The sequence below is a fragment of the Brassica oleracea genome, chromosome C4 (assembly GCF_000695525.1).
Source record: "Brassica oleracea var. oleracea cultivar TO1000 chromosome C4, BOL, whole genome shotgun sequence".
Lineage (NCBI taxonomy): Eukaryota > Viridiplantae > Streptophyta > Magnoliopsida > Brassicales > Brassicaceae > Brassica > Brassica oleracea.
Window position 1 is genome coordinate 6983535 of NC_027751.1, and position 13815 is coordinate 6997349.

The 13815-nt window shown below is 35.4% G+C and overlaps 1 protein-coding gene across 2 annotated transcripts; it reads right to left on the reverse strand.

Moving 5' to 3' along the window:
• Positions 1 to 3909: 3909 nt before the first annotated feature.
• On the reverse strand, positions 3910 to 8226 carry LOC106343045 (TSL-kinase interacting protein 1). Of its 2 annotated transcripts, none has more exons than XM_013782161.1 (13): positions 8031 to 8226; positions 7456 to 7618; positions 7298 to 7380; positions 7154 to 7201; positions 6953 to 7062; positions 6588 to 6672; positions 6239 to 6509; positions 5945 to 6052; positions 5690 to 5844; positions 5369 to 5607; positions 4689 to 5295; positions 4478 to 4609; positions 3910 to 4382 (listed from the first exon to the last, which is right to left on the reverse strand). In XM_013782161.1, the coding sequence occupies exons 2-13, from the start codon at positions 7598 to 7600 to the stop codon at positions 4206 to 4208; spliced, it is 2160 nt and encodes a 719-aa protein (XP_013637615.1). In that variant the 5' UTR covers positions 7601 to 7618; positions 8031 to 8226; the 3' UTR covers positions 3910 to 4205. The 2 variants fall into 2 exon arrangements, with proteins under 2 accessions (XP_013637615.1, XP_013637614.1); XM_013782160.1 differs by having other exon boundaries at positions 5945 to 6055.
• Positions 8227 to 13815: the final 5589 nt, after the last annotated feature.

A 13815-nucleotide genomic window follows, 5' to 3' on the forward strand; every position in this document is an offset into this window, starting at 1 on the left:
TGCTTACATATGCTTTATTACCATTAGCATCTCCAAAGTACTTATTTATATGAGATCTTACCAGGATCTTTTAACCATCTCTTTTAACATCGAGAGATCTATTTACCATTGGAGTACTCAAATGAGTCGCTTTATTCATACAAAAACGTTTCAATAACCTTTTCGTATGAATTGATTGATTCACAATTATTCTTTCTCGGAGATGTTCTATCTGGAGCCCAAGACAAAACTTTGTCTTTCCGAGATCTTTCATTTCAAACTCCTCTTTCATATGAGTTCGAGCACCATCAACCTCCTTTTGAGTTCCAATTATGTTCAGGTCATCTACATATACAGCAATGATCACAAAGCCAGATGACGATTTCTTTATAATCCATATAGTGATCGCTGTAATTGACCGAACAAATCTCCCTGGATTTTTCTTTCAATGCCCCTGGCATTTTCAATCCCTCAGGGAGTTTCATATATATATCGTTATTCAACGATCCATACAAATATGCATTCACAATGTCCATGAGATGCACCTCAAGATTTTTAGAAGTCGTTAGGCTCATCAAAAATCTAAATATAATTGCATCCATTACCGGGGAATACGTTTCCTCAAAATCAATTCCCGGTCTCTGAGAAAATCTTTGGGCAACTAATCAGGTTTTATATCGTGTTACTTTTCTCACGAATACCCACTTATACCCAACAAGATTTATATTCTCAAGCGTTATGACTATCGGTCCAAAGACATTCCTTTTACTTAGGGAGAATAATTCAATTCGAATGGCCTTCTGCCACTCCTCCCAATCATATCTTTTAACATTTCTAAATGGACCTTGGAACGGGATCATCATTTTCATGATCGATATCTTTGGACAAAAAAGGAGAACATTCCATCAACATCTTTTATTTTATAACTTTTCATCAAGGGTGTAGTTGATGGAAATCATACTTTTCTGTTCCCTTTTCGTCATCTGGATCATCTTTATTTGGTTCATCTTAACCCTTTTCATCTATGCCTTCTTTCAGACATTTTTCAGTATCAGGTTCTTCTGGAACCTTTCCACTTATGCCTTCTTTCAGACATCTTTCAATATCAAGTTCTTTTAGAACCTTATCATTTATGCCTTCTTTCAGACATCTTTCAGTATCAGGTTCTCTTTGAACCTTTCCGCTTATGTCTTCTTTCAGACATTTTTCAGCAGGTTCTTCAGGAACCTTGCAACTCTTCTCAACTAATTTCTTTTGGGAATTTTTATCTCTAGAACCCGCTAGTCTCCCCCTCTTTAACTGAACCCTAGGTTCATTTATTTTGTTTAGGAACATCAACTCTTGATGGAACATTTTCAGCGGGTATATCATGTCGTATCTGTGAACACATTTGGTAACTGGTTTGCCAAATTATGCAAATGCACAATTTTCTGAATTTTCAGCTCTCATTAATTCATAGGGGAGTCAAGGTGTAACAACGACTATGTTCACCATGTAATCTCTTTGGGAATTTTTTCTAATTTCTCCCCCTAACGCTAGAAACTCATCCTCATCAAATGGCAATTGTCAAACTGTGCCGTAAATATATCACCAGTTACTGGTTCAAGATACCTTATATACGGCTTGTTCTAACTCTTCCAGAGTTTTATACATTCCCGAGAGCATCTTTAACTCTCCAGGGACTACTAAATATTAAGATGCAACTAAAGTCGTTTTTGTCCTGCCAGACATTTCAATATATTGCATCTATTTTAAATTTTCTCCAGTGACCTCGGAACAAGCCGTTTTTCATACCTCAAGGTCATCTTTCATTTCATTCTCTGGAGAACTATACCTTGGACTTTTGGTCCAAAAATCTCTCGTTTTTCTAACGAGCTTTATATCGAATTGATGGCCAATCAATTCACTCTACCCTCATACATAGAGGTAGATTCATAATCCTTATTTATATAGCGCTTTTTTATTTTATTGTCGGCAATCTATTTTCTCTTTGGTTCCATCTTTTTATCCGTACTGATATAGTTAATCGAGATCTCTTTATCATCATCGATGATTTACCCAGGTACCTGACTGTAATATTAACCATATCAATGGTCTCATTATGATATTCATCCTCTATTCATATTTTTACTCCTTTTCGAGGACTCTTTGGAACCAAAGTGGTCTATCACGTCTCTAGCGTGCCATAGACTCATATATCGTCCGTTTAGGACACATTTTATCATTGGACCATTTTCAGCTGGAATATGAGATTTCATTATTTCATCAAAATGTCTGGCAGGCATTTTGTAAATGGATTATCCTACCTTTCATTGTAATCCATTTCACATATCTCATTCCATCAGCTTATCATATGCTTCTAGCAAACTTGCGAACATATTTCTAATTATCCATATACTTTATCCCTCTGGATTGTATATGTCTTTATTACATGCACAATTGCATTACACCCGATCATGGGGATCATCTTACTTGAATTTACTTTATCAAGTTCTTTTTCAAGTGTCTAGTAGGACCGATTTGATGGTTTAGTATCATGATTTCATTTTTTTTTCAGTTTTCGCGGAGGATTTATATCAACTCCGACTATTTAGTGAATCCTTTCTTTCAAGGATTTATTTATCAAAGATCTTTTAGATCTTTTCTCATGATACACCTCATCTTATAAACCATAATTGAATTGGTGTAAATACCATGGCTTTATCTTTTTCTCATCCGATATAGTTTATATCGATGATTTCTAAAAGCTCATTTTCTTTCAGGTGCATCTTGCACCCACTGCCCAAGTCTTATAATTATTTTTCGTAATATCAAGGACATTTATTTTGAGTTTTGTCAAATTTAAGATGATAACCGTATCCATAGAATAATAATATATAAAGATGGAAATTTAAATGCATAAATTAAAAGCATAAAATAAATGCATAAATTAAATTGCAGAAATTTAAAGAGCAATAAATAAAATTGGAGGCTTAGCCTACCACATGATCCGAGGAGTCTTAGACTACCATATTGATCATTTTTCAAAGTCCGAGGAGACATGGTCTACCATTTTAACTTTTACTTATTTCAAGGTCCGAGGAGACTTAGTCTGCCATTTTTGACCTTTTTTTTTTATTCACGGATGCAACGCCTACAACGTGTTTCTCTGATCGTGAAGGCATAGCCTACCATAACGATCAGTCGGGAAAGACAACGCCTATCATCCCGAAAATAAACGGAGAAGACCTAGCTTCTCACTTCGGAACAATAATAAAATTTAAATAAATTAATTATATTGAAACACATAAATTTAAATATTACCTCGACTGGTTTAAGAATTTTCGGATTGATAAACCTCAGTTGGTCAGAGCTTTCGTGCTGATAACGTGTTGTGAATAAAATGTGAGGTTGAAGATTTGTGTTTATTTATTTTATATGTATATTCTGATCGATGGAAAAAAGAAAAATAAAATATTGACTTTAATATATATGTATTACGTGAGAGAGAGCTGAGGTGATCATAATATTTCTCTTGATTATTTATTATTATACAAATGAACGTGAGTGATCATTTATATAGGGAGAGAGGTCGGTGAAACCAAACCGACGTAATAGAAAAATACAAAACAATAGAACTGACACGTGCAGTGATGATAATGCAAAGCTATCAGGAGGAGAAGACAAGTGTTTGATGAATAATCATCTTCTTTAAAAAGATGAAAATTACTTTTTATCTATTTTTGAGAAAAACATAGAGATGAAAATTCAGATGGCTCTGAGATAGTCTAAATCATTATAGACTTTGATTTTCAAGAGTGGAAATGGTTTAATGGTTTAATACTGTTTGGTTTGAAAGAGACGTTGAACGCTAAAATGGAGTTTAACGGTAGAAAATTTTGATGAGAAAGTTAAACTGTTCTTTTCCTCGAACGGTTTACAGAGTTGAAATTAAAAAGAATTACTAGATTCTGACCCGCTCTAAAAAGGACACGCTTATTTGCCATGAAGCCACGGAACTTCTATAAACAAAAGAAGAAACCAAAAGGGAAACTAAGCATGTAAACACCAGTAAGTGTAAACATAGAAACATATGTATCAACACAGAAGAAAGTGTGAAATTGTTAAAAACTTACATCAGATTTTTGTACAGTGAAGCTATTAGTTATGATGAAGATTCTTCTATTCTTTTTCAACTATCAACACTCAGACAACATGCTTTTTTTTGCTTTGGTTCCATATTTCATTCAGACCATGTTAGACTTATCCTTCTTGCTGTCGAACCCAAAAAGCGAACAGTTTTGAAACGCATCAAGGCTGGTCGCTATGAGACGGCTCAAACCCCCGAGGCTGTCACTGAGGTTCAAATCTTCTGCATACTTTGAAGATCTAATGTCTAGATCAAGTGGTCCTAATGAGTCCGGCTGCAAACAGAAACGAAACAAGTGTTTTTATTTTGAATATGTGCGGATTGTTCATTTGGACGAAAAAGAATATGAGATTTCGAGACTTCACTTACCCAATATACATCCGCAAGCCCATAAATGGTCTTCCCTGGAGAACCCATCGTAGGAGGATCTGCTGGACCCTCTTCCATTGGATCTCCCTGCTGATCAGGAAGGTTACAAGGCCCCTCATCACCAGATGTAGCCTAAGAAAAAGTTTCATCAAATCAGATGGTGTAGTTATGTAAACCATTGTGATAGTACATTGTGATTGATTTAGTTTACCTCCACAACTTGAGAAGGCTCTCCATTAGAAGCAACATCAGCGAACTTAGAAAGATTTGCACGACGAGTCTTTTGGAAGGAGAAGGCATCACGTGTATCTTCATCATCCCATAGAGAAGAAGAGCCAGAAGTCACCGGTATTAGACCGCTTGGCTTGTTCTGGTGTCTCAGTATATGAGCAGCTATTGCAGCATCGAAAGAGTCGGAGGCAAATGAGACATCTCGGAGGAGGCAATGTGAACCCTCGGTGGCGGGTGGATCCACACAATCAGGCGCTTCAGAGAGTAGATCACCTATACTTATGTTAGTAAGACTATCAGCCCATGCTCCAGCTGATAGTGTGTTACCGCTGTTCAGATGGTCAAATGGAGTAATTGCAGCTGAAGCAGGTTCATAATTATCTCTAGCTTCTGCAGCAGCACATGCTACAGATGTTGCTTGTTCAGAAGTTGGACGCTTATTAGATAAGGGTCCTGATTCAGTAAGGAGCATGTTGACCTCATTGGCATCATCCACATTCATGTTATCCTCGAGTGAAGGACAAGAAGCTGAAGTTGGAACCTGAGAAATTAAACAACCTGATGCATCCTGGACAAACCAGCCATACCTGCAAATATATGTTTTTTAAAAAATTGGTATATATGGTTTGGTAATTTACCGAGGAGATTATGAGAACAAACCTTAAGCGGAAAAGCGAGGGACTTCCAACCATTGAATACACTTCTACTGCGCTTAGAAAAGAATCATTGGTCCACCTCTGATGCAAAGCTACAGTTTCTTTCCTTGCATTGTAAGGGAACAGCATTAGCTCTCCACATGCACAGCTTGAACTTCCCCATTTGCGGTTGAGATGTTCCAGTACAGAAGATATCTTCTTCCGGTTACTTAGAGTAAGTTCCAGATGCGGATTGTGCTTGTCCTGTTAATAGATCACAAGCTCTGTTTCATCATGTCTCATAATAATATTGCTCCAATCAGTATACTTCCAGTTCTAAGCTTACCGCTTCCAAGGATCTTCGTGTAGATTCATCAATTGGGAACAACTGAAGTTTCAACTTGGCAGAAAACTGCATATTGGCATCACTGAGAGGAGCCTCACCAGAGGAGGGTAGAGAAAGTGGAGACTTTCCGGTTAAGTATCTTGTGGGACCTAAGTCTGAGATAAGAAGATAATCCCATTTAGAATTCGCACTTGTTAGTCCTTTATAAACAAACATCTAAGAAAATGAAATATCATCCAACACTAGCTAGTAAACCTTTTTGACCATTCACATCTTTGTCGATTGAAGTTCGTTCCAAGTGTTCTGCAGCATCAGCAACCAAAGAGACCCCATCTATTGCAGCCTTTTCCCATTTCCTATAACCTGCTGAAGATGGAAGAACTGCTTAGAGTCAAGTAAGACACCGGAACTACATCAAGTATTTCGAAAGCAACTTAAAATATAGTAGATTATGTCCAAGACTGTATGAACACTGAAGAAACACAGAATATGAGGCCAAAGAAAACTGCCTATCTAACGAACATGCATAAAGACTAGTAGAGAAAGTACCTTGTTTTCGTCGTTGTCTTCCAGCTCTCCCTAGGGCTGTATCTTCTTTTTCATCCCCAAGTCTAACACCTAAGCTTTCACCATGTTTGGTAGATGCTCTCCCAGGCCTAACATTTTGGCTGTCGCAAAGAATCAGTTTAAATGGACTGCTGTCCAGTCCTCTTTCCCTGCTATGGCTTGAGATGTTTCCAAGGGAGGCCGAAGAGAAACTTTCTCCATGGCAAGCCCGTTTTCTTGAGCTTTTTCTGCGGTCTTTCAGCAATTGGTGTTCCTTCACGATAAAGGGTTTGTTAGAAAAGAGTTTGACTACCAGTTCTTGCCATATCCAAATTTTCATTTGCAAACTAACCAAGGCCTCTAAGAATAGCTTGAATCTCCGGGGTTTAAGGTGAAGTTTTGAAGCTTTGCAGCTATATTTTTCCAGTAAAGACCACCTGCAAGACACATGAAAAAGCATATCTCCTTTAGACAGAAGAGCCGAATGACAATTAAGATCATGATCCAGGAGAACAAAGAAAAGAATATGATGTTCAGGATCTATAGGTCATTTGTTACTATCTAATCATATGTAACAGTGTGAGATTGCTCGCAGTTATTCTCAAGATCTACAACTTGTTACCTAGACAAACCTTACAAAGAGTCATTCGTTTACGATAATGTACTTCAACAATCTAGAATACCAGCACAAAGCGCATAACATAAAAAGAAATGTACCATCGTAGCATTGCAGCATTTGTATCCTTCGGGTTTTTAGCATCAAGACTCAGTTCCGGACCCAAAAGCTTGTTCATACGCCTGACTAGACGGTAATAGTAATGTCTAACCTGAAAAAGTACAGCAAGTTTCCACCAAATCATGAGAAACTAAAAGCAAACAGCAGCAAGGAAACAAAACTCAATGGTGTATCAAACCAACCTGGTCCTTGTTTTTGCTTTGGACACGAGAAGTAATCTTGGCAAAGTTCTGAAAAGAAAAGAAAAAAACAGAAAAGAAAAGAAAATCTCACACACACATAGAAAGAAGAGGTTAAACCCATTCAACTTCAAAAGCTAATAATACCTTTCCAACTTGACGAAGCGCAGTGAAGAAACTCTCCTCTTCTTGGTGCGTCCAAGCAGCCCATTGCCTAGTAGGCTTCTTAGCTGCATACCATAAGTAAATCAAATCAGCTCAACAAACAAACAAACAAAACCTCTGAATGAATTCAAACAACACACCAGGAAACTGAGGAACAGCGATAGAAGCAGAAGACGCTATGTTAGGGTTGCTGTTCTGGTTTGATTCTCGGCCCTCTTCTATAGGACCTTGACTGCTCAACGATACCTCCTTCTCAGCTTGCATTGCACAAGATTTTTCAAGCATTCATATGCTTATGAGATCCTAAACAATTAAAAACATGAGAACGAATGTGAATGCATAATCATGGTGATCATCAACTCAATTTCAAGAAATTTCAGCAACGAAAACTCAACTCCATGGACAAAAAGTGAAATCACTAAAACCCTAATTTCGAAAAGCGACAATGAAGAAGAAACATATCAGCCGTTCCCCAATTAAAAAAAAAAACCCTAAATTTTAATTTTCACCAGATCAAATCGGAAACGCCCAATTCGAAACCCTAATTAGCTCAATCGACATGTAGACATCTAAATCTCGCAAATTAACTGGAAAATTAAGAACTAGGGTTACTAAATACATACTCATACAATTCCATAGAGAGGAAAAAATATCAAAAGAGAAACGTGTTTGACCCAAACAAAAAATAGAGAAAAAATAGAGAAATAATATATACCTGAGAAAGATGGAAAGCTTGAGAGGCTGTGATTCGCGAACTGTAGTCGAGGATTTAGAGAAAGATCTAACTAATTTGAAGGCGAAGATATTTTTCCGACGAACATCTACGGTTGATCACGGAGAGCGAGAGGGAGAGAGGGGAGAAGAAAAAAAAAGGAATTTTTATTTTTCTTGTTTTTTACATTCACATAAAATTAAAAGGAAAATAAAATGAGAATGTGATAATTAATTACTTTTCGTAAGATGTGAATATATATACAATACTTTTTTAACCTTGCTTTGTTTTACCATTATTTAATAAACTTATTTTTTAACTTTTCAAAGAATCAATGAATTTTAATTTATTTATTAACAAATGGAAAAACTCGATATAAAAAATATTTTAATTGATTTAGTCTCGTTTTTTAATCAAATAATAAAGTTCACTCGGTTAGTTGCCTTCATTACGCTAAGTATTTTTAGAAATAATAATTTGCGAAAATTAACAACATGGAGGCATCTTTTTCAACAATTAAATGAAAAGAAATAAATGTTCTACTATTTTGCTTCTCTTTTTAAAGAAAATAAATAAATAAATTGGTTGAATCGTAGTGCACGTGGCGCTGGTTGGCATCTCGCAAGTCGCATGTCCGAAAATAAATTTACGTGTAATTATTTTTATTTGTTTCTTTGTAATATTCATATTTCGTTTTGTTTATGTCTACTGAAATCGTCTCCGGCCCCAAAAAGGGATTCAAGTTTGATCCAATACATAAATATTTATGGGCTTTTTATTAAGCCTGACAGTAGTCCATAAGATCCATCATTTAGTCCGACTTATATTGTTGAAATCTTCCGATGTAACCAGTTTTGTATACGGACAGTCTCTTTAGATAAAGAGCAATAAATGGATTGAATTTTTTTGTTACTTTCTGTTAAAGTTTGACTTATCCTTATGTTAAAAACTAAAGTTCAACGAATGGCGAAAGTTAATATGCGATGAATCCGCATGACTTTCCTGTTCATGCTCAAAATGTTTGACAAGTTCAATTTGTTACGCCAAAGCGTGTTGAGTATTGACCTGAAAAGTATTGCATGATATTTTATAATATACGTATTAGTTTTCTTACTTGTTTTGTATAATGGTTTACCGACGGCTTTCATTGTTAAATAGAACCATAGTGAGAGTTAATTGGCCACAAGGCCATGATATAAAAGTTAACCGTTTTTACTATTGTTTAGATTTTCAAAACGTCAGGATCTGAGTCATCTGACATGTCCCCTACGATGATGATTGATGAAGATGCATCATCTCTCGGATTATATAAGTCAAACCGAGAGATTCCAAACCCAAACCCTTTTCAGATTGTGGACATATACCTAACTTTGGCGTGGACACCATTTAACATTAATTATTTATCCCGTATTAACATATCATACGTGTTAACGTACGTACATAAATGTCGAGTATAATTGTTGTTTTTTGTAAAACCATGACTAATTGTATAATAAAGGATATAAGTTTAACATATATTTGTATAACTGACAACCATTATTCATCTTTTACCTTTTGTCAACAACCATTTTTTGTCAAAATAACTCTAATTATCCTGAGTTGCCAGCTCAACCGGTAAAGCCTTCTTCCCAAAAAGTAGAGGTGTCATGATCGAGAGCTTCAGCAGCAGCAGCGGAGAAGGAATTAAACAACAGGTTTTTGTCCCTGACCCAAAAAGATTAGGGGTTTACGCTCAGAACTTCTTGAATTAAAAAAATGACCGTAATTATTAAAAAGTATTTTTCCTAAATAATAAAACAATACATATTAACGTATTCAATCATTACTTAACCATTGTAGTAATTTGACATCATATAAATTAAGAGTAATTACATAATTACTATTTCATTATAGCTATGTTATGTTTGATATATAATTCTTATATACTAATGAGTAATGACACTTATTCCAAATTTTATTCCTGAATGGTTCATTTCATACGTACTTGTCTTCCATTCTTTTACTGGTAAAAATATTATAGATTCGTGGTGAGTATCTACATGGCAATATAGTAATGCAAATATGCAATCACAGTAAAATAGAAAGATATGTTGTAATTAGAGGGTTTGAGACTGAAAGTTTCTGTTATTAACTAGATCCTGACGCGGATATGAATTTTCAGTTTTTAATTATTTATTTTATTAAATGATGTATTTGTAAAATTCATTCATATTATATTAATTAAGTAAATATTTTTTTTGCATCTTAAACTATCTATTATTTTACGAATGTGTGATATCATATAAAAAAATATTAAAAAATGAGTATACATAGTTAATTAGATAATTGTAAAAGCATAAATTTTTCTTTCGTTTGCGATATCATATAAATAATGATTCGCCCAGTTAACAAAAATCATGATTTTTTTATGCGTAATTTTTTTTTTTTGACCATTTCCTTAAAACTATATTAAATTTTACATATTTTAATTATAATATTTTTAATATCTTTACCTTTTTGTTTGAAATGCAACTCAATATTTTTTTAAAAAAATATAACAAAATATTTAAAAAATATTTTTTGAATTTGTTTGAAAAATATGAAAAAGTACATTTTAAATTAAAATTTTCCTAAAATATGATAAGTTTTGATGTAAACGAAAACTCAAATTATGTGTCAAATTCTAGTTTTATTGATGCATGTTATATATTAGTGCTGCATGTTTTAGGTAACATTTTAATGATGCACGTTTTTAAAAATCTCCATTATTAAAATTATGCACGTAAGGATAACTCATGAGTTTTTTTGGTTGATTAAATGACATTATGTCCAAATTTATTTAAAAATATTTCATTAAGGTAACTGAAAAAGACAAAAAATAAAATAGGAAGTTTAAATTCATTTAAGCATATTTCATTAATGTAACTGAAAAGACAAGTAATAAATTAGGCAGTTTTATTCGTTTTAGAATATTTCATAAATGCAACTGAAAAAGACAAGCAAAAAAATAGGAAGTTTAATTAATGAAGTAAGAACATTTTCAAATGGGTACTTCTCTTTTAATAATATAGATGAATCATATGTTCCCTTATATAAGGATTACAAGATAAAGATAAAAAGAAATAGTACAAATCCAAATCCAACATGATTTAGGATAATTACTAAATCATAATCCAACAAGGAATAGGAAAACTAGAATAATGGAAAGTCATGGCCGACTTTCTCTCTCTCTCCAGGTCGCGGCCGCCGCCTCTCTCTCTAGGGTTTGGGCCGGTTTATGTACCGGGCTGGTTATGGACATTCATCACTTGATTTATAACACTCCCCCTTGGATGTCATAACCATACAAGATCCGTAATACGCTTGACGTTGCCTCATTAAAACCTTATCAGAAAAACCCAGTGGGACAAAACCATGATGAAGGAAAAAGAGTACAACACGCACTACTCCCCCCTGATGTGAACCTCAATGGAAGATCTTTAGTCTACGCATCAGATGCGTGGACTGTCCTGAACATGCAGGTGGCGAATCGGCCAGTTTTATTTCTGTACCGTAATTAGACCACTTTGACCTCTTAGGTCCTTTCTCATGTCCTTTGACATCGTGTGTCTTATTGAAATAGATGAGCTGATCAATGTGAACCACATTTTCCTCGAATCTTTTGCAAATCATGTATGCATGGATCTTTTTGCAAAAACGTGTCCATGGTCTAGACGTGATCGTCTACCATCGACTGTTCTTATGCTTTGGTCGGACAAACTAAGCATACTCATGGATAATATTTCGAGCATGATACTATGAATTAATGATCTCAGGTTATGAGACTATGATCCGGTGTCTTACTACACGGATGTGTACCACTCGGACGTGTACCAATGCCTTTGTCCATTGATCTTTCTATTATCATCATACTCTTAATTTAATTGATCCATGTTGAGTCATAGACTTCAACTTCATAAGTTCACGGATACTCCCTTTGGCTATTATGATTCCGTGATGATGATAAAGTACGGATGGTATGAGTTTCTTCTTCTTCTCACTACCATCGACCATACTGATCGATCCATGTTTTGAATTATAGACATTGTCTATACATGTCCACAACTCGTTCCATGAGTGTCCAAGATCATGATGTGATCATTGATCATTGCTGCAAGGAGCTTTACAATTTTTATCAAATTATGGCTCATCGGCCAGAATATACTCATGGACCCATACACATGGTCATCGATCTCTCTTTTACACTCGGTGATGCCATATATATATATATATATGTGTGTATGTGCCTTGGACATTGCAGTCCTCTATCCATCTCTTGATGGCGTCCCATGACCTCTGTTGCTGTGGATCATATCACACACTGGCTATACGAGTTTGATTATACATCTGTTAGGTCATGGATCCCGATTACACGAGCTGATGGACAACATACACTTCGGTATCTGATCGAGAATGGTGTATAAAACGTCTCCTCTCATCCTCACGACAATGTCTCGTGGGAGTAACAGCAGTAGCAAACTATTATGCTATGCCGGATTCTAATCAATGGATTTGATGTCGGTTTGGTCAATCCGAAGACATGTTATATGAGATAACAAACCGAGGCAATTCAGATCACTTTCCTTTAGGCTGGTCTTTCTTCTCCACTAGCCCGTACTACGATCTAGTCGGTCCATGTTGGGGATACAGATTAATAGATAATCTATATCAATCTACTAACCTCTCTTTAGGTTTAGTATAAACACTAGGATTTCGAATTTCTTTATAAATCCTCATATGGACTGAATTTGTTCGTTCTTATAGAACCCCCTTTCATAATATATGCAGCTGCTTTTGTTCCAGTCCATGAACAGCTTAGGAACAATGATGTCCGTTCATCCAGTGATCCATATGCTGCTTACTACATCATTATATGTCAATCTATTTTCTTTTCTTATGACCAGACCATTGTCAAATTCGAATATGTAGCAGCATCCACCACATAGGAGTTCATCTCCTTATAATCTGTTCCATAGTCTCTGTGAGTATCCTTGTGTAACAAGGTATGATCGAATGCTGTTATTTAGGAAAACATGAATCATCTTTAGGCCTCGTGATCATGTGTCTTTTCTTACGGTTTCTTTATCTCACTAGACTCATATATTCACTGGTTTATCAGATGGCGTTTATGTATATGGCCAATCCGCCCATCTCTTTAGATTGTATAAAACCCCATGTTTATCTTTTAATCTCTATTTTTTTATGAGTACTCTTTCGTGGGTTCTTGATCCTCGTTTACATCTTTATGTTCAAGTGATATTCTCTTTTGTATCTTTATACAAATATATATTTATGTGTGTGTGTCGACACTTTCATGTGGTTCAATTATGTTCCAGACATGATCTAATAGATTCGAGATTTCATTATCCAGGACCTTTGTTACCTAGTAGTTTGGCGTCCCAAGCTACATGGCTTGGTACCTTAGATGTGTAGTTGCGCAGCCTTTTCTCAATGTCTAGTATGGTTTCTCTTATAACCTCGGATTCTATGCACCATTTTCTTTCTGAGGTTCCTTATTGATATCTTGCATATTCACATTGTTTTATCCATTTATTCATGTGCATTTTCATTATATAAATTAGGATTTAGCCATGTCTAGGTTGCATTTTGCATACATATGTCTCTATTAGGTATTGGAGTACCACATAGAGTTCCTGGAGACATTTGGGTACATTTGGAGTTCAAGGGAGGTGATTAGAGTGATCTTTGGACGAGCACTGCCTGGAGCGACTTCCCGGAGCGACTACATGAAGTCGCTGTGACACACATC